The sequence below is a fragment of the Phocoena phocoena genome, chromosome 11, assembly GCF_963924675.1.
Source record: "Phocoena phocoena chromosome 11, mPhoPho1.1, whole genome shotgun sequence".
Classification (NCBI taxonomy): Eukaryota; Metazoa; Chordata; class Mammalia; order Artiodactyla; family Phocoenidae; genus Phocoena; species Phocoena phocoena.
The window spans coordinates 4,074,791-4,102,517 of NC_089229.1; the positions used below are offsets into that span (position 1 = coordinate 4,074,791).

A 27,727-nucleotide genomic window follows, 5' to 3' on the forward strand; every position below is an offset into this window, starting at 1 on the left:
ATGATTCTTTAATATCACTAATGAAGTTTCTCTGTATCATGAAATACAGAACCATCTGCTTTAATGAATGATGTAATACTCAGAGTACTGGTATTTAAATCCTTTTCAAAGATATAAGTAATCCATGAATCATACTGCAAATTACCTGTCAACAGGGATTCCTGTTCCACTCGAAGTTCACGAAAAAGAAGAATCAAATCAACAGCAACACCAATTGTATCCAAGTTCCTGTATAAGGTTTTTAAAAAGGACAACGTTAGACACACTCTTTTTCTTAAACCTGCACTTCAAATTATGATCCACAATGAATGCAGAGACTACCGGTTAACAGTTCCTGTAGTGGGCAGAATAATGGCCCTCCAAGGTATCCACATCTTAATACCCAAAACCTGTGAATATGTTACCTTACATGGCAAAGGGGACTTTTACAGTCGTGAATAAATTAAGGACCTTGAGATGAAAGGACTATCCTGGATTATTAACCAGGCGGGCCCAATGTATCACACGGGTCCTTATAAGAGGAATACTAGAGGGTCAGGGAGGGCAGCCATGAGCCAAGGAGTGCAGGCAGCCTCTACAAGCTGGAAAAGGCAAGGAAAATGATTCTCCCCTAGAGCCTCCAAAAGGGGTTCAGCCATGTTGGCCCACTGTGGACTTCTGAATTTCAGAACTGTAAGATAATAAATGTGTTATTTTAAGCCACTACGTTTTTAGTAATTTGTCAAGTAGCAACAGGACACTACTGTGGGTAGGAGAAATGGGGTGCTGCTGTAACACACAGATACGTGGACGTGGCTCTGGGATCTGGCAATGGGCAGAGGCTGGAAGAATTTTGAGAAGCGTGACAGAAAAGGCCTAGATGCCTTGAATAGAAATGTGGACACTGAAGGCACTGCTGGTGAGATCTCAGAAGAAAATGAGGAACTCGTTACTGGAGACTGGACGGAACAATCCTTTTTCTCCAGCGGCAGAAGCTTAGCAGAACGATGAACCTGGATATTTAGCTGAGCAGATTTCCAAGCAACACGTTGAAGGCATGGCCTGACTTCCTCTTGGTGTGTATGGTAAAATGCGAGAGGCGAGAGACAGAGGAGACTAAAAGGGAACCAGGTATGATTTGGGAAATTCTCAGTCTATCCGGATTGCAAAAGAAGCTAAAACTAGACTATCCACTGTGAGGAAACTGTGCTCTGGAGAGAAAGCCAAGGATGTGGCTGGATGACCTTTTGCTAATGTCTTGGAAGAACCAAAAGGTTGGTGTTCAGTTACACAGAGGGCTCTTTAAAGAGACTAGGAGTGTTACTCATTCCCCTCAGTGACCTAAGCAGAAATCAGGAATAGAGATGGGGTTATCTAAGAAAGCTCTACGGCAGACCCTAGATTGCTTAATGGTATATAACTCCCCGTGACATACATGTGAGACCCACAAGGCTTTTGAGAATGTTATACCAGTAGAAACTCTGCCAACCTGGATGAAATGCAGAGAAAGGATGAAATGAAAATGAAATGTTAAAATCCCACAGGCAGGAAAGAGGCTGATAAAGTTACTCAGCTGAAAACATGTATGACTCTTACCCTTCGAGAAAAAGGAAGGATGACCCTGAGGGTAGGACCAAGGGCAGAGCCCCAAGCCACAGAGGATCATTCCCAGGCCTCAAAACCTGAGTTTGCCCAACTGGATTCTGAAATTGCTTGGGACCAGTGACTCCCTTTTCCCTCAATTTCCTCCTCTTTTAGAGGGTAATGTCTAAAGCTGTTACCCTAGGCCTGTCCTACCACTGTATTTTGGGAGCAGACAACGTCATGTCTAGTCTCACACGTCCAAAGATAAAGAGGAATTTTGCTTCAGTATGAATCACATCCAGAGTCTCACCCAGATGTAATTTAGATGCTAAGATTTGGGACTTTTTAGCTAATGAGACTTAGATGAGTCTTGGGGCTTGAGTTGATGCTGAATGGGTCGAGAATGTGGGGGACCTTGAGACGAGATGAATGTATTTTGCAAATAGGACAGACGTGAATCTTTAGGGGCCAAAGGGTAGACTGCGCTAGGCAAAATAATGGCCCCCTAAAGATGTCCACATACTAAACTCTGGAAACTGAATATATTACCTTACATGGCAAAGAGATGTGATGTAATCAATTTATATTTGATCCAGTTTCTGGCACAGAGCTCCTAAAACCCTTGGAAGTTCCTGTGTGAGAGGAAGGCCTTTTGTTATTCGTAACAAGCCCCTTTCAACCATACCTGAGCTTATGCTAAAGAGGGGACTCTTCCTGGGCCTGCAGGATGGGAGGTGGCTGCCAGAGGGACCAGTCCTAAGATCAGACAGCTGGAACCTTCAACCCCAACCTCCTACCTCTGAGGAAGGGAAGGCAGCTCAATCACCATGGCCGGTGATTTAATCAATCACACCTATGTGATGGAACTTCCCCAAAAAGTCCACAAAAAAAAACAATGAGTTTGGAAAGCTTCTGACCGGGCTGATGAGCACATCAAAGTGCTCAGAAGATGGCATGCCTGGAGAGGGCGCAGAAGTTCTGTGCCCCACCCCATCCTATGCATCTCTTCCAGGTGGCTGTCCCTCTACAGTAAACTAGTAACAGAATGTAAAGCACTACCTTGAGTTCTGAGTCGTTCTACTGAATTATCAAACCTGAGGGGTGTCCTGGGAACCCCTGAATTTGTAGTCAGCTGGGCAGAAATGCAGCCTGGGTACCCCATTTGCAGCTGGCATCCAAGGTGGGGCAGTCTTGTGGGACTGAGTCATGAAGTGACGGGATCTGAAGCCACTAACTTGAGGTAGTTAGTGTCAGAATGGAACTGAATTGGACTGCTGGCTGTTTTTGGAGAATAAGAACTGGTCAGAAAATACCACAAGAGACTTTCTAGGAGTGATTAAATTAATGGTTTGAAGATGGGAAGATTATCCTGAATCACCTGGGTGGGCCTCATGTAACCATAATGGTCCTTATCAGAGGGATGCCATACGGTCAGAGTCAGAAAGAGACTGGAAGAGGTTACAGTGTTGCTCTGAGGTAAAGGAATGCAGGCAGCCTCAGGAAGCTAGAAAAGCCAAAGGAATCAATTCTCTGCTAGAGACTCCAGAAGGAACCAGCCCTGCTGACACTAACTTTAGGTCAGGAAGACTGATTTTGGACTTCCAGAACTGTCAGATAATAAATCTCTGTTATTTTAAGCTACTGAATTTGCAGTACTTTGTTACAGCAGCAAAGGAAACTCATACAGCTCCCTACCTTCTTCACTTCTTCTCAACATAAATCAGAATTAAACCAAGACATTCACTGCTAAAGAAGAGGGTCAGGGTCGGTGTGCACAAGGCCAGAGTCCTCTCTCCCCTCCACAAGGCCAGGTGGGCAGACAGCCATTGCTCCTTTCCTCTTTATCCGAACACAAGACTGGTGGGAAAAGGGGCTCAGCACGTGCCTCCGAAAAGAAGATGCTGTTCCACCTCTGTTCCTCCTCCTGCCTCTACATATACAAACGGCTGCCAGGCACCGGGGCCCACTGCCTGCTTCTGTGTGGCCAGATGTGGTGGGGGGAGAAAAATGGAACTTCAGGACATGAAAATTCTATGAAATTCAAAGTTCAGTGTTCACAAATGAGGTTTTACTGGAACACAGCATGTGCATTTGTCCACGTACTACATATGGCTCCCTTCTACTACAATGGGAGAAGTGAGCCCCTCTGACAGAGATCACAAAGCCTGAACTATTTATCTGGCTCTCTGCAGTAAAAGTATAGCGACCCCAGCAACAGGGATTGTATTTACATGCAGAGCTAACTGCTTTCAACAGTCTTCTTTGAGTCCTTCCTGAAATTTCACAGGACTCAGACTGTTTGCTTTGCTGTATCATACCCCATGTTCCATACATCCTTGGCAAAAAATAATTCCAGTCCATACAAAGTGCAATGTTCAGACAAAAGATGTAAAAAGGTCTAGGCCTTAATAGCATCCTACTTTTTAATTAACTCTTTAATAACTGAAAACATCAGAAAAATACATACTGGTTGAGATCTGAATCTTGACAGGCTCGGGAATATCAGCTTTAGTTAAGGTTGACCTCAAAGTCCCTACCAGAATCTTTGTTGTCTTTCTGACTACAAAAATGTTTTTCCCAGGAGCTGATGCCCTGAATGGTTAGAATTTCCATTCTAGGGCTCTCCTTTCCCTCTCCCGTCACACTAGAGGGCCTCCCTGCCTGGAAAGGGACAAAATAATCTAGCCTCTGGCCTGCCGCTTCTAGCTGCTTCTAGTTATACTTTTTCAATGTTAACTATTACTACCAAGATCATTACTGTTTCTATCCATTTATCTGTATATGGACGCCATGTTCAATTTTGTGCTGAAGTTAAACCACTCTCTCTTTTGATTCCCTCTCCTTTGATCTAAAAAAACCTCATTAATCATATCAAAGCCTCAGGTATAGACCGTCTAGGCAGCACAGGGAGTCTCTCCATCGGCTTCTGGGCCAGCCCGACTTCACTCATCATGGCAGTAACAGGGAGCCCGGGGGCTCTGTCTACATTCAAGTCCAGGAAATAAAAGTGAGCATGCTTTGTGGCTTCTAACTTCATCTCAAGTAAAAATTGTTAATAAAAAGCAGATTGCATAAAATCAAAGAGGAAGGGTGCTCAGTTCTGGGAGGAGAGTGTAACATGTAGAAGAACAAGAGCAGGACAGGGCAATTCTCTTGCTCATCTTGGTAACCACATTTTAGTTGTATATTATAAATTAGGTGGCAGCAGCTGGCAACTTTACACAATCTTAAGGAACGCTTAAGATAAACCGTCTTAGAAATTCACATCGTGCTCCCTGTTTGAAGTAAACACAAGGGCAACTAATTAAAACACTAAAACTAATTAAAATACCTACAACTAAGAAAAGTGAAGTCCAGAACTGCAAATGTATTTAGGCAGGCAGAATCTAGAATCAAAGAATCAAAATTAAGTTCAAATCATTGTGTTATGTAAAAAACCAAATCCCTCAAAACATCATAAATACAAGTGAGAAACCTGAATGACCCCTAACGTTACACATGTTGTCCCATGACATACTCACCAGGAGTCTCCCACAGCAAGTCCTGCAGAGCACCTGTCCCCGGAGACGGAGAGAGTCTCCTAATAAACACACGTGACTGCGATGCCAAAACCATCTCTAACAGATAGGCCAACATGACAGAACCAGCATGCACGCACACAAAGAGATATTATCAACGGCATTTATGTAACTACAAAGAAGAGTACCTGATTGAATTCTGGTTCACAGAGCACTCAATACAAGCATTCCGCAGACACCGGAAGCACTCCGTTATTAACTGCAGACTGGAAGCCAGATGTTCCACTTGGGATGGGTCTCTGCAGGCCAGCTCAACGGCATGAGAAGATTTCTTTAAGATATCCAGGACTCTTTGGAAAATAGTCCTGGGTGCCGTTTCTCTGAAAAAGGATAAAATTGTTACAAACCAGAAGAAAAAGAAAAAGACATTTCCAAATGTCCTTTTCAGAACACTGCTGGTACTTAATTTTGTGGGGAGGCAAGCTAGGCCTATCTGTTCCAGCTCCTTAGTTTACGACACAAAAGAGCTACGTACACTGAGCACTTCACCAAGGCACTGCTTTTATCAACCTGTGCCTGTATTATCTCATTTAATCTTTGCATTAACCTTATGAAGCCAATACTGTCCTCTCCATTTTAAAGACAAGACACCTGACACAGAAGAGTCTATGTAACTTGCCCACATCCCTCAGCTAATAACTTCTGGAGCCACAATTCCAACTGAAACAGTCGGATTTCCACCCCCACAACAACCCGAACCCCCGTTTAAGGTGACTGTTTATGGTTATGGGTCCGCCCTTAGTCAAACCAGAATATCTGCATCTCACGTTCTAGACAGAGAATATAACCATGTCCTCTGTCACCCAGTGTGTACCTGAAGTAAAGTTATGAGAAAGGATCCTCACAAAGGACTGCCTGGGGGGCAGAGCCACTACCCATTCTTAGATGGAGGAGCCAGAAGCAGTGCTCTGAGCTCACACACGTTCAACCACAAAGATGGGGAGCCGGGGGAGCAGGAAGGATGGAAGGAGACAGACAGAAGCAGAGGGAGACAGACAGAGAGATAGAGCGAGCTCGCTTCCAGGCAGAGTGTGTGCCCGGGACAGGGGACGAACCTGTGGCTGTCCACCCCGCCCCACCCACAACTGGGCACCTCAGTTCCCACGGCCTCTCACGCCAGGAGCACTGCCCGCACTGGCTCTCATCCCACAGCTATGAAGAGAAGGGTTTCTGTATGCAGCACGGCACCTAAATGCAAGCCCATTTCCTCATTCCGCGAATCCCCTAAAGAAACAAGAATCCGCTTTAACGTCAGAAGAAAAACTGCTGTTAGACAACTGAAGAGACTCTTACAGATAAGTCCTGACCATAGGAATTTTCTCCCTGTGCTCGCACTGTGGAATCCCAGCACCCTACATTCACCCCCTGGATGAACTGAAGACAGACCACCGGGGAGCTGCGCATTTCTCCAGAAGCCCGCCCGGCCACTGAAGCGTCCCAAGAGGCTGTGCTTGCTCGGGGGCCTGGGAGACACTCCCTCCGCGAGCTTCAGGACCATAAATACTTGCACTCCAAGTGTCGCCTTTTTATCTTAAGGATGGATGATATAAATCACTTTATTTATCACGTTCTCCTCTGTCTTTGCCTTTAAGAAGCCTGGAGTCAAACCCACGACCCATCTTTAACACTATGAATCCCTCAGCGTGACTTCTGGGTACTAACCTTATTTCTGGCTTTTCCCTCCCCTCCAATTTCCTCCCTTACCTTTATTTTATCTAACTGTATTTATTTTTTACAGCATGTCAGATTTGTTTTTGGAAAGAGGCAGAATATAAATTAATCAATTAAAAATTGGGAAATCGTGCATAAAATAATCTGCCCCACCTCCCCCCGTTGGCCCTCTCTAAATGGGGATCATGAAGCTTTGACTCAGGGTCGCAGCAATTAAGCGACCAAATAAAAAAGCCGAAGTCCAAAGGTGCAGCATTAGTCCTGCCTCAGAAACTGTGTAAAACAATGGAGTGTGTAAGCCACTTTCAGTGACAATATGACAAAAAGAAGATTCACTAACACTCTCAGGACAGCTTTAAGGAGAAGTGGGTGCTGCTAGGGAGAAGGCAATTCTCACTCTACCCCGAGAGCTCTTGCCACTGGACTAATAAGAAAATTGACAGACACGCAGGAGAAAAAGAAATTCTAATTCGTGTGCGTGGAGGTCTCATAGAAATGGGACCTAAAAAATGTGCCACAGCAGGCAGCTTTTATACTTTTTAGACAAAGAAACACTAAATTTCTGAGGAATTGACTGAACAAAGAAACTTAGGCTTTGGGTGCTTAGTTAGTGAAGAATCTAAGGAGAGTCTGGACTTGGGGTAGTACGTTATAGAGGAAACAAGGTTTGTTTATATAGGCTTCTTGGCCCCAAATTCACCTCTGGGGATAAGGCTGTCCTTCTGACTCCAGATGCAGGGAGGGTACCTCTCACACGGAGATTTACTGCCTGCTTTCAACAGAGAGGAGGGTCAGAGCGTCCCTCTTGCACTGGCTTTTTCTTAAGTAACTTTAATTTAAAAAAAATCAATATGCCACTGAGGCTTATTTGGGGGAGGCGTGCTCTGGGCTCGAGCAATACTTAATATAGTGCGGGCACTCTTAACACGCCAAGAAAGTACCCACGGGTTTAAAACATTCTGAAGAATGCCAAGAGTGATCATGGTTTCTACAACAAAGAATGAACCTAATTACCTCTATCTGCCCCACCTGCATAAAGTTCTGATGACATTTATTACTTAATCTTATAGTCAAGTAAAAGTAGAGCTCTAGAACTCCAATAATCTACAATAAAGCCTCTTTTTTTTTTTCTCCTACGATGACTAAGAAATGTGTGTTTATACCTGGGGTAAAGAAGCCAGTATGATTTCTTTCAGCGGGTCCTTCACAAGCTCCCTCTCTCATGGGCACCACCTTCCTACTGTGAATGGTCTTCTCTGATGTCACTCTTTGAAATCTTAACCTCTGCTTCACTCAAAACTGACATCTAGCACAGCAAAAGCTTTGAAATCAAACTATAATAGACAACACAAAATAACAGCACTGTTCTTAGGAAAACTGGCTAACTGATATGCCAACCATAGGACGATTAGTAAGTTCATGAACCACCCTAAATAATTTCCAATGTTACATGTTAATTTGTCACATATACACCGTGCCTTTCTCCTTCATTACACTTTTAACCAAAAGAAAAATGTTTACCTGAACTACGGCCAACCAAAAGATTCCTGAAACACAAGTAACTATTAATAGCTACTAAAGAGCAATCACAGCAACATCTATCCGGCATACAACAGTTCACATACGCAGTATAAAGAGAAAATAAATTGGGATTGTGATCACTGTCATTTGTCCTCCCCATGGATTCCTGCAACCAGCAAGCACTGGCAATCCTCTGGGTCTGTTCACATGTATGCCCTCCCCCAGAATCCCTCTCACACCACCCCCACCCAAGCCTCTGCCTCGAAGAACCTGGGGGCTCCTTTCAGGCCTCTGAAAACTCACAGCCCTGGTGAGACTCCTCTGCTACTCAGAGTACTCAGGGGAGCCGCACCCCATCTCTATGCGCCCCTGGAGCTCGGTCCATAGAATGGAATTGCACTTACCCACATCAGATTACATTCACTGATGCGGTCTATCACCCCAGCTAGACTATAAATCCCAGAAAAATAGAAACTACCTTATTTTTTTCTGTATCTCTAGGGCCCAGACCTGCATTCACTAATTGCATGTGTTCAATTCAAGTTTAAAACAGTGATGAGACTATTCGCGTATTGAGAGCGGGAGCTAACTGCTTCACAGACTTGTCAGGTAACCCACGTACTGAGCATGTGCCCTGAGCCGGGCACCAGGCCTGATGGGAGCAGTGAAGTCAGCGTACTTTGCAGCAGCAACTGGAAAAAGGGAAACACTGAGGAACTAGCTCAACCCGTCCATTCCCATTAGGAAATGCACACATCCTGGACCCAAAAATTTGGAAAAAAATGGTCATATCTTAAGATGTTGATATCTTATAATTGGTATTTAAGAAACATCTAATTTCTCCTTCCCCACTGAATGATAAGCTTACCCATTGAATGGGTAAGCTTAAAGGGGGAGGGAGAGGTGAGGGGTTGTAACTCAATTAACTACATTTTAAATTTCTTGAAAGCAGAGACTATTTCTTTTTTTTCTTTTTTTTTTTTTTTTTTGCAGTACGCGGGCCTCTCACTGTTTTGGCCACTCCCGTTGCAGAGCACAGGCTCCGGACACACAGGCTCAGCGGCCATGGCTCACGGGCCCAGCCGCTCTGCGGCATGTGGCATCTTCCCGGACCGGGGCACGAACCCATGTCCGCTGCATCGGCAGGTGGACTCTCAACCACTGTGCCACCAGGGAAGCCCAGCAGAGACTATTTCTTAGAGTCTGTACCTCTCTATAAAGGGTGAATGGGAAAAAAAAAAAAAAACCTTTTCCTCTAGAGCCATATAATAAATATCTACAGATTTTATTCACCATATTTTAATACAATATAATAAATTAACAACTTTCATCAGATGAGGACAAAAAAAGCTTTTCATTAACAGTAACTACTATGAAAACATTTAACTCTCTTCTGTACCTCTTTACCTTCTCCACAGCCTTGAAAGAAAGCTATCTGGCATTACAGATCCAAAGGAGTCCTAATGTACTCTGTCTGCAAATTCCATGTTCACTGTCAAGACAGCACAGCTAAGTACGTGTAATGATTAACGACAGTGAAATAACCAGTAAAGATCAGTCAATCGTTTGTATATTACAAATGTTGTTAATAATAAAAATTGCTGTCATTTCTGCTTTAACCAAACTAACACAAAATATTCACAAAGACTTTAAGAAGCTTAGCTACTTCATTCACAGAAGGCCGAAAGTACTTAGAAGGACAATTAAAATTCAACCATTAGACATTCCTTTTACATAGGAATGAATGTATACTCTGAAGACAACTTATAAATGAAATGTTACATTACAGAACAAAAACAGCCTTTGAATTATACAAAAGGTAGAACTGCACTTCCTTCAAGTTTGAACAGATCTGTAGGTTTAATCCTGACAAGTCCTGTTTGAATAAAATTAAAGAAAACTACCGGTGATTACAGCACAGGTTAGATAGGCCTAACATACCATCCGTACTCACATCTTACAGTCAATCCATGAGGCAGGACCTCCTTCTGAAAAGAAGACTAAACTGTTCGTCATTTAACACTAAGACTTACATCCTGGTTGAAAGGTTCATTCTAATACCCAACATTTAATTAAAAATTGGCACATGTGGTTTAGAGTAGTTTAACCACTGTCACTGAGAAAAACTATTAGAATACACACAAGTTCAGAGATTAAAATTACAATCATTGGTTGTTATTTAAAACCATAAACCCCTTAATGATTTGACTGCTCTAGATGAACAAAGACAAAATAAAAACATTTCTATCTCCTACCAGAAAGAGCCTGGGCAAAAGTTTGAAATTCATCTCTGCAGACCTCAAAACTCTCCTTTATATACTCTCTTCCCCTCTTCTGTCACATCCAGGACACTCAAGCTAAGACAACTCTCTGAGACCGGGTTGCAGGGCTGGCAAACTTCTTCTGCAAAGAGCCAGAGAGTAAGTATTTTAGGCTTTGAGGACCTGACAACCTCTGTCACAGCTTCTCTGCTGCTGCAGGGCAAAAGCAGCCATAGACAACATCCAAAAGAACGAACACAGCTGTGTTCTAGTAAACTCTTTGTATGGACACTGAAATTTAAAGTTCATATAATTTTCATGTGTCATGAAATTTTGTTCATTTGTTTTCCCCTACCATTTAAAATGTAAAAATCATTCTTAACTCAAAGGCCATTTAAAAACAAAGCAAAACAAACAAACAAACAAAAAACAGGTGGTAGGTCAGATTTGGCCCACAGATCATAGTTTGGCGATACCAGCTTTAAAGGGTTGCAAATACATCAGTCCTCTCCCCCACCTCGAAAAGCCACATGCTTCCCTCTTTCCCAATGTCCTCACCGCAGTCAAAATTCATGTCATCAGAACAAAGAGAATCTCAAATGCATTATACCAAGCAAAGGAAGCGAAGAGAAGGTGAAATGCACAGAAGTGGACAGTGTCCAGAAGAGAACTGTGCACACAGAGAAACCTGACAAATGACAGTGCTGGGCACTAAAGATCCCAGGTGAAGGCCGGACTGTTCCAGTAGAGGTGCTGGAACAACTATCAATCATATGAGAAAAAACCAAATTGGAGCCTTATGTATAATCCTACTAAAAGGAACTCCAGATGGATTTAGGAATATATGTTAGGCAAAACTCTGAAACTCTGGAAGAAAATATATGGAGAATGTCTTTATAGTCTTAGGTAGAGAAGGATTTTTGTATGTAAGACCTTATTTAAAAAGTGGTATTTGAGCACAGAACTGAAGAAGGTGAAGAAGCAAACTATGCCCTTCCTGTGAGAAGAGCTTGGATGGCAGGCAAAGGCATCACAGAACGGCAGGGGGCTTGGTGGAAGCATCCAGTGACTCAGGGGTAAGACACAGGCTCTGTAGGCCACTGAAAGAACTTCCTCTCCTGATGTGAACCCAGGGAGGGTTCTGAGCAGAGGAGTGACATCACCTGACTTTCACTTTGAAAGGATCCCTCTGGCTATTCTGTAAAGAACTGATCATAGCAGGAGAAAGAAACGACAACAGGAGATCAGTCAGGACACTATTCTTGGAAAAGAGTGGCAGAGGCAGACATAATAAGCACGGGTCAGATTCTGAATATATTCTGAAGATGGAGCCAGTAAGACTTGAGGGTAAATTATTATGAGGGGTAGCTGAGAAGGGGGAGTCAAGGATGGCTCCAAGCTTTGGCCTGAGCAATAAATGGACAGGTGTATCTGCTGTGTACTGAGTTGGAGGAGACTGCTGTAAAGATATATGGAGGAGGGGGGAATTGGGAGTTCAGATGGAGATTTGCTGAATTTGAGGTACTTATTAGAAATACAAGCGGAAATGTGGAGTAGGCAGACGAACATACAAGTCTGGAGATCAGGAGAAAAGTCCAGCTAAAGAAAACTGTTAGAGTTACCATCAAATGTAAAGTAGTAAAACCCCAAGGCTGAATGCAATTACCAGGAGAGTACAGGTAGGTGGGGAGAAGAGGTCTGAGGACTGAGCTCTGGACCTCAGAGAGAAAAGCCAACAAGAGAGGAGAATCCGAAGGGGGTGGTGTTCTAGAAGCCAAACGAAGAAGGTGTTTCAAGGAGAAAGAAGTGATGAACTACATCACCTGCAGCTGATAAGGATTTATCCAGTAAGATGTAAGATTTTAAGATTTATCTTAAATCCAGTAAAATAAGGATTTAAGATGAAGACCAATGGACTTGGCAATGTGGAATGGGTTCAAGAGAAAAGAGAAATTGTGGTAGGTGAATATAAAAAACTCTTTAGAGAAGCTTTATTATAAATGGCAGCAGAGAAAAATCAGGGAAATGGGGGAGAGATTTTTCTCAGGATGGGAAAAATTACAGCAGATCTATAAACTGTTGAGAACAATCTAACAGAAAAGGTAAAACTGATGATTTAAGAAACGGGTGGGGCGGGGAAGAGAATTGTTGGAGCAACGTACGCAAAAGGGAGCGGAATTTAGTGCAGACCTTTGAAGCAAGACAGTTCACCGACAGTCACAGAGGGAAGGCAAATCATGGGGACGGATACAAGTAGGGGGTAGGGAGGGCAGTGGGAGTTCCTGGAAATTACCTTCTGGTTGCCCCTATTTTTTCAGAAAAATAGGAAACTGAGAAGGAGGATGAGGGAGAGGCAACCGAGCAGTAGGGAGAGCAAAAGGCATGAACCAGTTGGCTAGGAAAGCAGGAGAATGAAATGGACTAGGGAAGTAGAAGGACTGCCTGCCAGGTAGAACTAAATGCCTTCCCAAGGTCAGTGATCATCCATTCACAGAAAGACCAATCAGTATGGTTGTAAGTTTTCCTCCATCCTCGTTCAGTTGTTTGGGTGCAGACACAAAGGAAACAGCAAGTTGGATTTAACTAGAGCTGAAGTTTTACCAGGAAAGTATGACAAGGTTAGAAGAGGCAAGGGAACTGAGAATGTATACAAGGAAATGCTTTATTACTGATCCTTAGATCTAAACTGGATTTAAGAAGGGAAATGTGAACATAAGGAACAAAAGGGACAGTGAGTAGGAAGGAGTAGGACCAACAGACTGTGGGTCCTGGTGGGGTTCAAGACTTGTTGGAATAGGGGACCCAGAGAGACAGGATACAACAGGCAGCCAGAGTGGGACTCTTGCAGTTAAGATTGTGGAGGGAACGCAACCATGGTTAATCATAAGGCCTGGGTAGCACATGGCAATGTGTGGTTAGATGGGAGGAAGGAGGTGTCCGAGTTCACTGAAGGAGAGAAAGTCAAGAAATAAAAGGCCAGGGTAATGAAAGGATAATCTATGTAAAAACTAAAATAACCAAGATTTAAGACAGGAGAAGTAATGCCGAGTTAACAGTGAACTACAGCTAAATTCTTTAAGGAACGGCATAGAGGGACCCACAGATCTTTTAATAGCAGAAGAGATTATCCATGAGGTATACTCTGATGGCATGAGACGAAAAGTTGGAGGGGTTTTGGAGGAAGAAGTTCTGAAAGCAGCAATGACAATCACCTTCACACCTACACACCTTCAAGTCAAGCAGTACACTGGATATAGGAGAAAACAGCCGACTTTGAGGACATTCTGGGAAAGGTCTGTCCTTAGAAGTGAGCCGTATTTCACCTAGATCAAGAAGATGAAAGGAGTGTTCAGAGAGGTTGAGGACATAGGGAATTTTGCACACGGGAAGGGTTTTAAAAGCTGAGGAGTCAGAAAAGGATCCATACAAAGGGTTGAGGGAGTCAGAGAGTAACAGAAAACCTAGGAGTTTCCCATATTAATTAGAAAATCAGCTTGTGAATGTCTAGAGAAAAACCCATTGAGATTTTATTTTGAATGGCATTGAAACCACAGGTCAACTTGGGGAGAACTGATGTCTCTACGTTATTGCAGTTTCCTATCATGTAATGGTATGACCATTTATGTTTTCTTTAATGTCTTTTGATCAAGTTTTGTAACATTCTCAATGAGGATGATAGCCACTAACACTTAAACTGTGCTTATTCCGTGCCCGGCACTTTAACTAAGCACTATATATAAAATCTCCACGGCTACCGTGAGCATATCCCTAGCTTACAAATCGTCCTCTTACCTCTAATGTGACTTCTCTGGGCTTGTGGCCGTCAGAGAGGCTGACTCAGCCTAGAGTGAGCCCCAGGGTTCCTTAGTCTTTGAATAAGTGTCCTTGCCCACGGTCCAGTGACCACACCCTCGGGTCCAGGGACCACTACAAAAGACTGGAAGAACGAAAGAGCTGAGAAACTCTCCTCTGGGGCATGGTTGGTCACAATTCTAACCTTATTTATTTTGATTTGCTGGCTCAAACTTCTTCCTGTCTACTTTGTCCATTTAAGATAATTGGATGTGCGGGGTGGCTCACACTGACCACATCGGTATTTTGAAGCTGAGTCAGAACACCTTACCAAGTAGTTCTGTGTGGTATTCTAGCTCATGGCACAGGTAAAAATAAAGGAAACTGTCACCACACTCTACGAAGTTCTTTTTATAGTGTAGTGTAATTGATGTTCTCTCTCAACACAGCTGATCTGAATCATGGTTGAGTCAAGACAGCATATGGCGTCCTCTGCTAAGCTGACAAGTGGTGTGGGTTTCTTTTTGGGGGGGGGGGGAGTTGTTTCGTTTCTTTTTCTTTATTTTTTTTTTTTTAATAATGACCTTCCTCTCCAACTCCTTATTTTTATGTAATTATTTATTTTTGGCTGTGTTGGGTCTTCGTTGCTGCAGGCGGGCTTCTCATTGCGGTGGCTTCTCTTGTTGGGAGCACGGGCTCTAGGCACACGAGCTTCAGTCGTTGCGGCACACGGGCTCAGTAGTTGTGGCTCACGGGCTCTAGAGCACAGGCTCAGTAGTGGTGGCGCACGGGCTTAGGTGCTCCACAGCACATGGGATCCTCCCGGACCAGGGCTCAAACCTGTGTCCCCTGCATTGGCAGGTGGACTCTTAACTGCTGCACCACCAAGGAAGCCTGTTTTGTTTCATTTTTTGTTTTTGTTTTTGGTGCAGCCGAAGACTCTTGTTGGTCAGAGGCTCAGTAGTGTTTGGGGGAAGCTATGTGAATGTGTGTACATGCAGATGATAGGTTAATTTTGAGTTCTGCACTATGCTGACCTCTGAAGTGCTCAATATTCCCTTTCCTTATGAAAGTTAGTCAACATACTGATGCGAGCAATGAGGAACACCAAAACATTTTCTACCTCTTGAAATCATCACCATCTGTCATTATTTGATAATTTTTTATACCTCTTACTAGCGTCTTTCCTCTGTGCTCTCACTTTATATCTAATGACCCCAGAAAATTAAATAATCTAAGGAAATAATAAAAATACAGCCAAGTGCTCATTATGTGCTAGTAGGTACTGAAAATACAGAGGTAAGTAAGAATAACCCTGCTCTCAGATTGTTCTCATTCTAGTGGGACTGGTAGGTGATTAAGTGATCATAATACTATAGTGAAGTTCTCTGAAAGAGGTAAGGGGAACATAGGACAGAAGCACATAGGTCAAAAAGGCTTTCAGGAGGGGTTGAAATGGTCATTAAAACCTGAGGGAAAATTAGGAGTGTGTGTATGAGGAAAGGAATGAAGTTACAAGTTTAATATTACAGCATTTGAGCTCTTCCCCCTTTAGTGGTTTGAAGTGAGCTAGAAATACACTGTACCAAGTAGAGGTGCATCACTAAACACAGAGCATGGCACACAGCATATGTGAGGTAATTAAATAAGTAAATAACTAACACGGTAAATCGAATTAATAACTTTCAAGCAATCAGAGCAGTCATTATTGACTGGCTGTCAGTGCTAAGAAGTGACTTTCTTCATTACAGCCATTGGCTCTTCACTGTTTATTCAGTTCAGCATATATTAAGCACTCACAATGGGCCGGGCACTATGCAATAAGATACCATAAAGAAGACAGACCCTGCCCACAGCAAAGTCACAACCAAGTCAGGGGAAACACATATAAACGTCTATTGCATTATGAAATGAAAGTGCAGTGAGAAAGGAGTTCACACTTTAAACATCTCCCCTCCATTCCAGACACAGTAATCATATGTTTATTTCTAAAAATTATAAATATAGAGCCCAACTTTAAAACAAGGTGGATATCTCCACACAGCAGAAACTGACTGGAAACACTTGGCTATAATCAGGTCTAAAGCCAGAGTGGGACATGTCCAGAGCGGCCTAAGGCCGTCGGCAATTCAACTCGGGCAGGATGAAGAGAACCAAAAGCCGCCTACACCTCGTGGTGATCAGAGTCACTATGTAAAAGTCAGTGTTAGGACAGGACTCCCCTGCATCTGAAGAGAGAGAAAAAGAGCTGGACTCGGTGCAGCCCTACGTATGGGTTACCTGCAAAGCTGTGTGCCTCCAACGTCAGGACAAAGTCAAGACGGCTTCAGAGATGGAACCCGGTCCAAGATGCTGGCTAGCTTAGTGACCAGACACACGACATCCCAATATCACTATGACACAAATCACCAATAGCAGGAGAACCTGATCTTAGGCTGGGGTCACTGGGGAAACAGGTGGAAGAAAACGCAACATCATTACACAGGGAGGAGTGAGCCCAGAAAGGGAGAAAATGTAACAAATTTCTCAAGGTGAGCCAGCAAACTAAAAGTTCAAAGAGAAAATCTAACCCTAAGAAAAACTGGCCCCTTTCCTCAACACTCCCAATGACAAACCTGCAGAATTTGTGCTTCCCAACCCCGCAACTCTAGACCGTGCTGGGCTAAGCCCTGGGGCCAAGACAAAGAACGTCTCCATCAGAGAGCACAGAAGTGGATCTAGTGTATCTTAAACTAGATCCACAGAATGATCACTTTAAGATTCTCAAGCCGGTGAACCAGCAGGCAAAGAAGAGTGACTACACTGGCAGGAGAAACCCACCCTGATTTTCAAGAAGAGTTGCTACTACAAGCTGGGCACCAGGAGGAGTAATCTGGAACTCAGGGGTTCATTGGCTGTCTCTTGGTACTTCCATGTCCAGGGATAGCCACAAACAGGCAGCTGCAGCAAGCACAGACTGACAGGAGACAGGCAACCAAGGGCTCAGCCCCCTCGGCATCACAGCCCGGCTACATACAGTGCTGGGGGAAAGTCAGGGAAGTCTAGACTGGAAGCAGGAGCAGGGAGATGACTATCCAGTTATGGCCTCAGGACAGTCTTCAGCACTGGGGACTGAACTTACTGCACTAACACTCCTGTCCAGGTCTTTCCTTTTAGATTCCAAACAGCTATAGCCTCCAAGAGCCCGTGACCGAGTGAACAGTACCAGGCAAGAGGAGGTCTCAGAAGAAGAGCACGCCGTAACAGATCTTCATGGTGTCCCTCACCGCACAGCCTTGGGCCATCCAGATAACAACCCCAGGGGCAATTCTCAACCAGTGCGCAACAGGTTAATAGATAAATCACCCAGCCCTGTGCACAGATAATTTGGAGGTGCACCCCTCACGGATACCCAGTGGGGTTGAGCTCCAGCTGCCTACAACGTAATTACCACTCAATACGGCATCCCTACGTTGGTTGTTCCCCCTTCCACACCTAGCTTCCCCTGTGCCACACTCCTGACTGCTGGGGGTCACCTATGATTAAATTACTTCACCCAAGTCCCTACCTCAAATTCTGCTTTGGGGAAAAAAAAAATCCAAAGGCTCAGGTATACAAGGAGACATGTATAAAGATGGTCTCTGCAGTACTGTTTGAATTACCAAAAATTCAGGACAAATCCAATACCCATCAGTAAGAAAAAAGGTAGGTAAATTATGATGTAAGCTTATGGAGGGACACTACTGCAGTGAAATTAATGATCTAGCTCTATGTATAAAAACTGGTAGCACTCGAAAACAGAGCAAAAATTAAAGATGCAGACTGCAGAGTGTACAGCATAAAACATACAGTATAACACGTACAAGGGAGCGGGGAATGAGACTGGAAAGTGAAACAAGAGCCCTACCCAGCACTCTCACCTCCGGACATCCACGCCCTTCTGTGTGACCCTTAGAACACGCAATAGTAAAGGTATGTCCTTTCCAAGATGATAAAGGCACCCCATCTCCCATCTTGAGCGGGCTCTCTTGGATGGTTCGCTTTCGAACAAGCCGGCTGCCGAGGCACGAGCAGCCCTGGGGAGGGGTCCACGTGGTGAGGAACTGGAGCTTTCTGCCCGGAGCCACTCGTGTGAGCGTGGAACCCCGACCTCCCACCCCAGTAAGGCCTTCGGGAGACCAAAGACCTGGCCCACGGCTTGACTGCAGCCTCGCGCAAGACCCCAAGCCAGATGCACCCAGCTAAGCAGCTCCCAGATTCCGGACCCTAATAAACTGTGTGAAACAATAAATGTCTGTGGCTTCAAGCTGCTAACTTGTGGGGTTATTTGTTCTAATACCAAGGACATTAACAATATCAGTAATGTTTTGGATTTTGAGAGAACAAAATTTTAACATTTGTTGATTTTGCAAGTGAAATACATGGGTACTTGTTATATTATCTGTTATGTCATCCTCCAAAAAGGCATTAACATTATTATATATTTGTGGGTTTTGACTTGACAAGAGTTTAAAAATAAGCAAACAAACCAACAAAAACACTAGAGTGAAAGTTAACGGAAAGCTTCAATTTCCTTTTTCCTTAGAGTACACAAGTATGGCTTTCTAAAATGTCAGCTCCTAAAGCACAGTCACTCCATGCAAAATCATCTCAATTCCTCGCTCATGTCATAATGTGAGTTACTGTCAAGTACTCACTTTTTTATTGGAAATTCTATAACTTTTTAAAATTATTTAATATCGCTAAAATACCATTCTACCAAGGAATTAAGATTTTGTAAGAAATTACTGCCTACATCTTTTGGATCTGAAAAACCAATTTTCTTCCACTGACTTGAGTTATTAAATCTATTCCTTATTCTAAAGTTCCAGAGGCAGTTCCAAAGCCTATAAAAACAAGAACTTGATCATGGAATTGAGATGAAATTAAAAATTTTACAAGCACTATTTTAAAGTATGAAAAAATTTCAAGAATTACCACACTTTTCATTTCTTTTCACTCCTCATTCTGACTAGAGCCTGCAATAATAATAGTGGTGTTTGCTGGCATCAACTACATGCCAGGCACCATTCCAGACTCGACATCCAGCACCCCCTAATACCCACATCAACCCTACAAGGTAGGCATTATTATAATACCCGTTCTACCAGGGTAGAACTGAGGCTCAGAGAAGTTAAAAATATTTGCAGTTCATGCAGCTAGTATGTTGCAGTACTTAGATTGGAAACTAGACCTACGCCTTACAAAAGCCTTTTTCCCCTGAAACCCAGAGTCCAAAAAGATATCAATATTTCATACTGACACATTTCAACAAGGAGAGGAAGAAGCTTCCCGAACTCAAATTGTTTAAAACACAAAACAATTTCAGTCACTCTGCAAAACAGCCCCTGCATTATTCACAGGTCACAAAGAGCCGAGGCAAATCCCACTCCTACCCGAGGAAGGAGATCTCAGGTTCCACAGCAGCAGGATGACATCACACTATGGCTACCCCTGCAATGCAAGATTCCAAAAGCACCCTCACACTGCGATCTTCAGTGGGCACTGAGCTGAAATGTCCAGCCACGTTACTTCCCTTATCCTTCCGGGATTACTTCCATTTCTTCCTACATTTGGTTTCAAGCATTTCATGCAGTCACACATCAGTCACTTCAGCTCATCCCAGGCTCCGGAAACAGAGAGAGCACTGTGTGGCATAGATGAAAAAGTCAAACAAAGCCCGACTCACTCTAACTGTATGAAGAACATTAGATAAACCTTCCGTTTCTTAGAGCAAATTTTACAATTCACAAGCATTGTTTCACCACAAAGTCTGAGGTTCAGCTCGAGTAAGTTCTTCTGGGGGCGGCAAGGAGAAGGACAATAATTTTACACACAGAAAACTGAGATATAACTTACAGTGAATTACACAGATCATTAGTGTTTAACGAGTTGTGTCAAATCCAGGCAACCAATACCCATCTAGTCTATCTAGATAGACACATTTCCTTTACTCCAGAAAATTCCCTCATGCTCCTTCCCAGTCAACCCCCAACCTCCTTTGACAACCACTGTTCATGCCTGTATTGCCAATTAGTGATACAGACAAGATTAGCTTTGCCAATTGTAGAACTTCACAGAATCATACAGTATGTACTGTTTGTCTAGCTTCTTGCATTCAGTATGTTTTGAGATTCGTCCATGCTGTTGTGTACACTGGTGGTTCATTCATTTCAATTACCGGGCAGTTTTAGCCATTCTCCCATTGACAGACATTCGAGTTGGTTCCAACCAGTATTTGGCTATTACCAATAAAGCTGCTATAAACATTCTTTTACAAGCCTTTTGTGAACGTATGTTCTAGAGTAAATACCTAGGGTCATAGGCAAGTGTACGTTTAACTTTATAAAAAACTGCCAAAATGTTTCCCAAAGCGGTTGCACCATTTACACTCCCACCAGCAATGTACGAGAGTTCCAGGTGCTCCACAACCTTGCCAAAATTTGGTGCTGTCAGTCATTCTAATCCTAGCAATTCTAATGAGTATGCAGAGGTATCTCATTATGGTTTTACTTGTTTATAACAGCTTTTTTGAGATATAATTAACAAAGCATACAATTCACTCATTTAAACTATATAATTCGATGGATTTTGGTATATTACATTATTAACTTTTTTCATTGTGGTAAAACAAACATGTAACATAAAATTTGCCATTTTGACCATCTTTAAGTGTAGAATTCAGTGGCTTTAATTATATTCATAAAGTTGTACAACCATCACCACTAATTCCAAAACTTTTCTAAGACCCCAAACTAACTCTGTAACCTTTAAACAATAACTCCCCCCACCAACGCCTGGTCATCTCTAATCTCCTTTCTGTCTCTATGAATTTGCCAATTCTAAGTACTTCATAGAGGTGGAATCTTACAATATTTGTCCTTTTATGCCTGGCTTCTTTCACTTAGCATGTTTTCAAGGTTCACCCACATTATAGCATGTATCAGGACTTTATTCCTTTTTACGGCTAAATAATATTCCACTGTAGGTACATACCACATTTTCTTTATCCATTCATCTGCTGATGGACACTTAGGTTGTTTCCATCTCTTGGCTATTGTGAATAATACCTCAATGAACACTGGCATACAAGTATCTGTTTGAGTCCCTGCTTTCAACTCTCTTGAGTACGTACATACCTAAGAGTGGAACTGCTGGGTCATACTCTGTGTTTAGCTTTTTGAGGTGCCACCAAACTGTTTTCCACAGTAGCTGAACCATTTCACATTCCCACCAGCAATATACAAGGGTTCCAAATTCTCCACATCCTCACCAACACTTACTTTCCATTTTTTGGTAACAGCCATCGTAAGAAGCATAGAGTGGTGTCTCACTGTTTTAATATGCATTTTCTTGATGATTAATGATGTTGAGTACTTTATCACGTGTTTGCTGGCCATTTATATAATCTTCCTTTGTAAAGCACAGATTTTTATGACCAATTTTTAATTGGATTGTCTTTTTATCATTGAGTTGCAGGAGCACTTTTATATATTCCAAAGCAAGATCTTTGTCAGATATATGTATTGCAAATATTTTCAGTCTATGGCTTGCCTTTTTCATTTTCTTAAAGGTGTCTTTTGATGAGCAGAAGTTTTTTTAATTTTGATAAAGTCTAGCTTGATAATCAGTTTTTTATTGCAAGGTTAATGTTATCTGTGTCCTGGATAAGAAATGTCTGCCTACACACAATATCACAAAGATATTCTCCCATCGTCTAAACATTTTATAGTTTTAGCTTTTATGTTTAGGTCTACAATCCATGTTGAAATATTTTTTGTGAATGGTCCAAGGTATGGGTCAAAGTTCACTTTATTCCAATTAGATATCAAGTTGTTCTACCACCACCATTTGTTGAAATAATTTTTAGATTGACTTTGGTTTCGAGTTTGCAAATATTTTGGAAATGGGCTCAACACGCCTTACACAACATTCAGCATTCAATAAAAGATAGGACCAAATGACTAAACACAAGACAGAAAATGACAACAGATAGTTATCAGGCACATTCTCTAAAAAAAACTATAATTAATACGCTTAAGAAGGTAAATGACAAAATGAATTTCAACAGAGTAAAATCCATTTAAAAAAACAAACTGAAATTCTGCAATAACTCAAAACTACAATACCTGAAACTAGGAACACAATAGATGACAGCAGATTAGACATAGCAGAAAAGAGGAATAGAGAACTAGAAGGCAAATTAGCAGAAAAATTTCAAATAACCAAAGCTCAGAGAGAATGGGAAATACATAAAGGAGGCTTTGAGAGATATAAAATACAGTGAAAGGTTTAACATATGTGTAATTACAGTCCTTGAAGGAAAGGAAAGAACAGGAGAGAAGCAGTATTTGAAGAAACGCTGGCTGACAATTTCCTAAACTGTTCCAAGACACCCAATTCAAGCAGCATTATCCAAACAGAATAATTACAAAAAAGCCAACCATCTCTGTCCTCATAGGCCTTCATTCTGGAAGGAGACAGAGAACAAATAAGAAACTACTATTAATAATTACATAGTAAATATGTTAGAATCTAATACGTTCTTTCTTTAAAAAAGGGAAAATAGTTTATAAGGTAAAGGGGTCCCAAAGTATGGAGGGAAATGTCTGCACTATTATATAGGATATACAAGGCCACGAAGGAAGTAATCAGAAAAATAATTTTGACTAAACATAGGTTAACAAGAAAAAAGCAGCCACACTGAGAGAAGCTTAAAAAAATTATCTACATGAACATGGAAGAAAAAAGACTATGCTCGCGCCATGAGTAATCACTTACACAAAGAGCAGCAAGTTGTTAAGTACCTACAATTGTCAGACTGGATGCTAGATGCCAGGGATACAGGGAATGGGATACACTTTATTCAAGAAGCTTATCGGATGGAAGAGCAATGAGGTATCAGTTTAAGCATGAGAAGAATTTACAGAAAGCAGTATCCAAATGTTACACTGTTTCATGAATACTCAAGAACCAGAACATAATCTTCCCTACAGAAAAAAACAGAGTAGCATTACTCAACAGAGCTTACTGCGGTGATGGAACAATTCTGTATCTGCACGGTCCAATAAGGTTAACCACCAGCCACCCGTGACTGCCTACCGAGTACTTCAAATGTGGCTGGTACAAGGAATGGAATTATTAATTTCACTTATTGCTAATTAATTTAAAGAGCCACATGTCACGAGTGGCTGCACAGACCGTGGAGGTATAGAGTATGACAACCAATCTCACTTGGTTCTACACTTTAATAGAGGGGTGTGCATACATCATAAAGATAAATGATGAAGAAATACATCATAAGCGTAACGAAAGGGCTGGAAAATAAAACCTCCAGAAAAAGGCTGAAAACAGAATTCTTAATGTATTTACATCTTACTCTGTTCCAGAAAGAATCTAGCATGACTTGTAAAGACTCGGAGCACAGCCGAGAAAAATCACTTGTTAATGTTAAAAATGCAGACGCGTACATTAAAAAGATATAAAACAAATTTAAAACAACTAATAAAAAGAACCACCTTCCACAAGGAAGAAATAACTGAACAGCCTCTTGGTACTGATATTTTATGACCATAAGCAATTTTTTTTTTACAGATTTTAGTGGTTAAGACACTATTCAAGGAGTGGGTTATAGAACATGGATTTAATCCAGAGGACGAAAATTTTAGCTTGGTATACTGATGATCTATATACCAATATATATAACAAATTACCCCCAAGCTGAGCAGTTCAAAACAAACCCATTTATGGTCTCACACAGGTCAGAGTCTCTCGTGAGCTTGCACACATGGCTGTGGGCTTGACTGGGACTGAGAGGATCCACTTCCGGGATGGTCATCACATGGCTGCTGGCAGGAGGCCTCAGTTCCTCACCACACAGATCTCTCTACTTGGACGCTTGAGTGTCCTCACAACATGGCAGCTGGCTTTGTCAGAGTGAGTGATCCAAGAGAGAAAGCAAAGGGGAAGCTGCACGGACTTTTGTGTCTCAGAAGTCACACACTGTCATTTCTCCCATGTCTATCATTTACAAATAAGTCACTAAGTTCCGCCCACACTCAAGGGGAGAGGAATTCTTTTGTTCCATCAGTTACTTTCTTACTTTCCTCAGTATGTTTTTGTTTTGGCCAGTGTTTTTCTATTTGCTACTCTGAGGCCTCATTTTGCTTCACTTTACATCCCATCCAACTCCTAACACCTTGGTCCATCCTCCTTCTGGGTCCACTGACATTGGATGGATCCTCTCAGAGCAGCTGGACTCTGGAAACCCCCCGAGTTTCTGTGAGGGTGATTTGCCCAAAGACACACAAAGAAGTAGTGGCAGAATCAGGACCAGAAGCCGGATCTCACAAACTCTCATCAAGGGGTCTCTGCCCCACCACACAACTATATGCCTCCCTATCCCAAGACCTGCACATCAGTTCACCTTTCCTGGTCTTCAAACTCCACCTGGAATTTGGACAAACTTCCTGCCAGCCCCAGGAAAAACTCAAATCAAATATGGGACACATCTTTACTTCCTCATTCTTCCCCAACAATCCAACTGGTCCCTGAGTCTTGTCTATTCAATCCTGTAAATATTTTTCAATATTTATCCTACCCACCCCATAGATAACATCCTAAATTCAGGCACTCTTCTCTTTCACGTGGGCTTCCGCATCTTCTTAAAAGTCCCCTGCCTCTCCCCTCACCCTAATGTATCCCCAACAGTGGCAGCCAGAGATCTTTCTAATATACAGATCTTGCCATGCCATGCCCTTGAAAGAACCTTCAATGGTTCCCCTCACAAGGGACAGAGTCAAGAAAGGTCTTGTAAACTGGCTCGGGGTCTCAGATTTTATCCTCCAGGTTACAGTGTCCTGATGTTTGACCATCTCCTCTGTACCATACACCTTACCTATGTTATCTCATTTATCTCCGAAACTGTGCAAAATCAGCACACAGTCCCTTTGCACATACTGTTCTTTCTAATTAGCCCTCTCATCTGTAAGCCACGAAGGCAAAGTAATCTAAAACCTTTCCTGGCCCACCAATCTACCCATGAGGTCCGCAGTTCCCCCTGTGCCACTACCTCTTCTTGTCTAGACCCCCCATTACAATCTGTTTACACAGCAATGACTCCAACATGCTTGTAAAAAGGGCGGTATCACATTCATCTCTGCCCCTTCAGCCTCTAGAAAAGAACCTGTTTCAGAGTAGGTGCTTAATAAAGGTAGATGACTGATTACTGACTAAAAGGAGGGTCCTCATGGTATAGATGTGCCCAAGCAGTAACTCATTCAACACACCTCCCAGAGTGTCATATCAATTAACACATCTCCCCCAAATCCCAAGGAGCAGTGCCCTGGGCTCTTAGCACTCTTCCAATTGCTCAACACTTCTTATTGTGATTTAAAGCAGTAGAAGTGCTCAGATCAAAAGGACCTCTAGGACTTCTATGCTCCCTCTACTCTTTGCTAACTGCTGGTTCCCCAGAACAGGACTTTCCAGGAGAAGACTTTTTATTTTTCAACTTCATCACCTAGCACAAAACCTGGCACATGGGGGACCATCCATAAACGCGTTAAAGGATAGTATCAGCTAGCATTTACTTAGTACTATGTGTCAGGTATGTGCTAAGAATTTAACATGCATTATCTCATTTAATCCTGACAATGTCCCCAGAAAGGTACTGTCCAACATTATTCCTATTAAACAGACGTGGAAACTGAGGCCCAGAAAAGACTAGAACCAAATCAAACAGGCACTGAGGGCATCACATACTTTATATTTTCACATGCTTTATTTCATTTATTCCTCTGTACAATTCAGAAATGAAGTCACGTATAATATTCCCATTTTTAGGCAAGAAATCTTAAGGCTTGGAAAAACTGCATAATAACGCACGCACAGCTTGTAGGGCCGGGAACCAAATCCAGGTCTGTCAGACTCCTGGGCACCTTTGACAATGGCCATCTGGCCCTTCAATGGCAGAGTAAGGATTGAAGCGGCCTCTCCACAAAGCGCGGCCACCACTGGGGATGCAAAGCCTGAGCTGACAGGCCGAATGGAGTGACGCCACCTCCCACCTTACACATCTGTAACGTGTCTCTCCCCCACCAGCACGTATGCTGACTCCGGCGTCCTGTGGGTCTGTTCCCATTACAGGAGCGCCATCAACGCGACTCAACTAACCTAACAGGCAGCAAGCGGCCAAAACCTCACTTGGCTCGGTCCCCCTTCCTGCACCCCGGCTTCACACCTGTACTGACGGGCGGGGAGCTGGTGTCAGCCCCCCGGGGCACCTCGGGGACCGGGCGCGGGAGGACGCGGGCCTGGCATCGGCGGCCCGGGGCCCCTCGGGCGCATCGCGGAGGCCGCCACCCCGCGGACGTCCCGGGAGGAGGGGGCGGCCCGCTCCCCAGAGGCCGCGCCCCCGCCCCGCTCCCGCAGCCCCACCGGGCCGCCCCCGACGCTCGCGCCGCCCGGACCGTTACCGATTCCGCTGCTCTTTGAAGAGCGCCGTCAGCGCGCGGAGAGCCTCCAGGTCCTGGATGGGCGCCGGCACCATGACGCCGGACAGCCTGCCGGGCGGCGGCCTGGGCGCCGCCATCTTGCCGCTCGCAGCTCGGGCCGAGTTGGCGACGACGAGGAGCAGCAGGAGGAGGAGCAGGAGGGAAGGCAGAAGGGGGAGGAGCGCGCCCCGCAGCCTCCTGACGCCGCCGCCGCCGCCGCCGACTCTGCGCCGCTGTAGCCCGTGGCCGGGCTGGGAGAGCGCGAAAGCACGCGCCCCAGCTCGCCTCGGGCTGAAAGACGCAACGGCTCGGCTAGGGGAGGGGGCGCGGGCGGAAGTCCCGCCTGTAGGGAGGGGGCGCCGGCCGGAAGTTCGGCCTGTGGGGAGGGGGCGCGGGCGGAAGTTGTGTTTGAGGGGGCGGGGAAGTCAGGAGGGTGGAGGATCCCAGAGAAGTCCGCATGGGGCACTGGGACAGGGGCACCCTGAGGGGGGAGGTGCGGGCAGAGGGGGTCTCCCCGGGAGGGGTATGAGGAAGGGTGGGGAGTCCTGCAGAAGCTCCCCCGGCGGAAAAGGCTGAAGACCTGGATCCTGCGGTTGGGTGGGTTGATCAGTGCCCACACCGACCCACCCGGAACTGGAGCAGTCTGTCTCCAGCTTGCAAGTCTCAGACCCTGGAAGCTCACTTCCCAATTCGTACTGATCATTTACTGACGATAACAGTTCATTTACCAGGCCTGCTTGGGATGAGAATACGTTGTTCCAGCTCATCGAGGGCTTTATATACAATTAGATGTCAAGGAGCTAAATTCTACATAGGTAGGGTAAGAATT

At 43.7% G+C, this 27,727-nt stretch overlaps 1 protein-coding gene across 1 annotated transcript in view; it reads right to left on the reverse strand.

Moving 5' to 3' along the window:
* The window catches only part of ATXN10 (ataxin 10), a 154,497-nt gene extending 127,474 nt beyond the window's left edge, over positions 1–27,023 (reverse strand). The window contains exons 1-3 of the mRNA XM_065887467.1: positions 26,881–27,023; positions 5,270–5,461; positions 146–228 (exon numbers count right to left, since the gene is read on the reverse strand). Of these exons, the coding sequence (XP_065743539.1) occupies positions 146–228; positions 5,270–5,461; positions 26,881–26,996 (391 nt within the window). The 5' untranslated portion in view covers positions 26,997–27,023. The remainder of the gene's footprint in view (positions 1–145; positions 229–5,269; positions 5,462–26,880) is intronic.
* Positions 27,024–27,727: the final 704 nt, after the last annotated feature.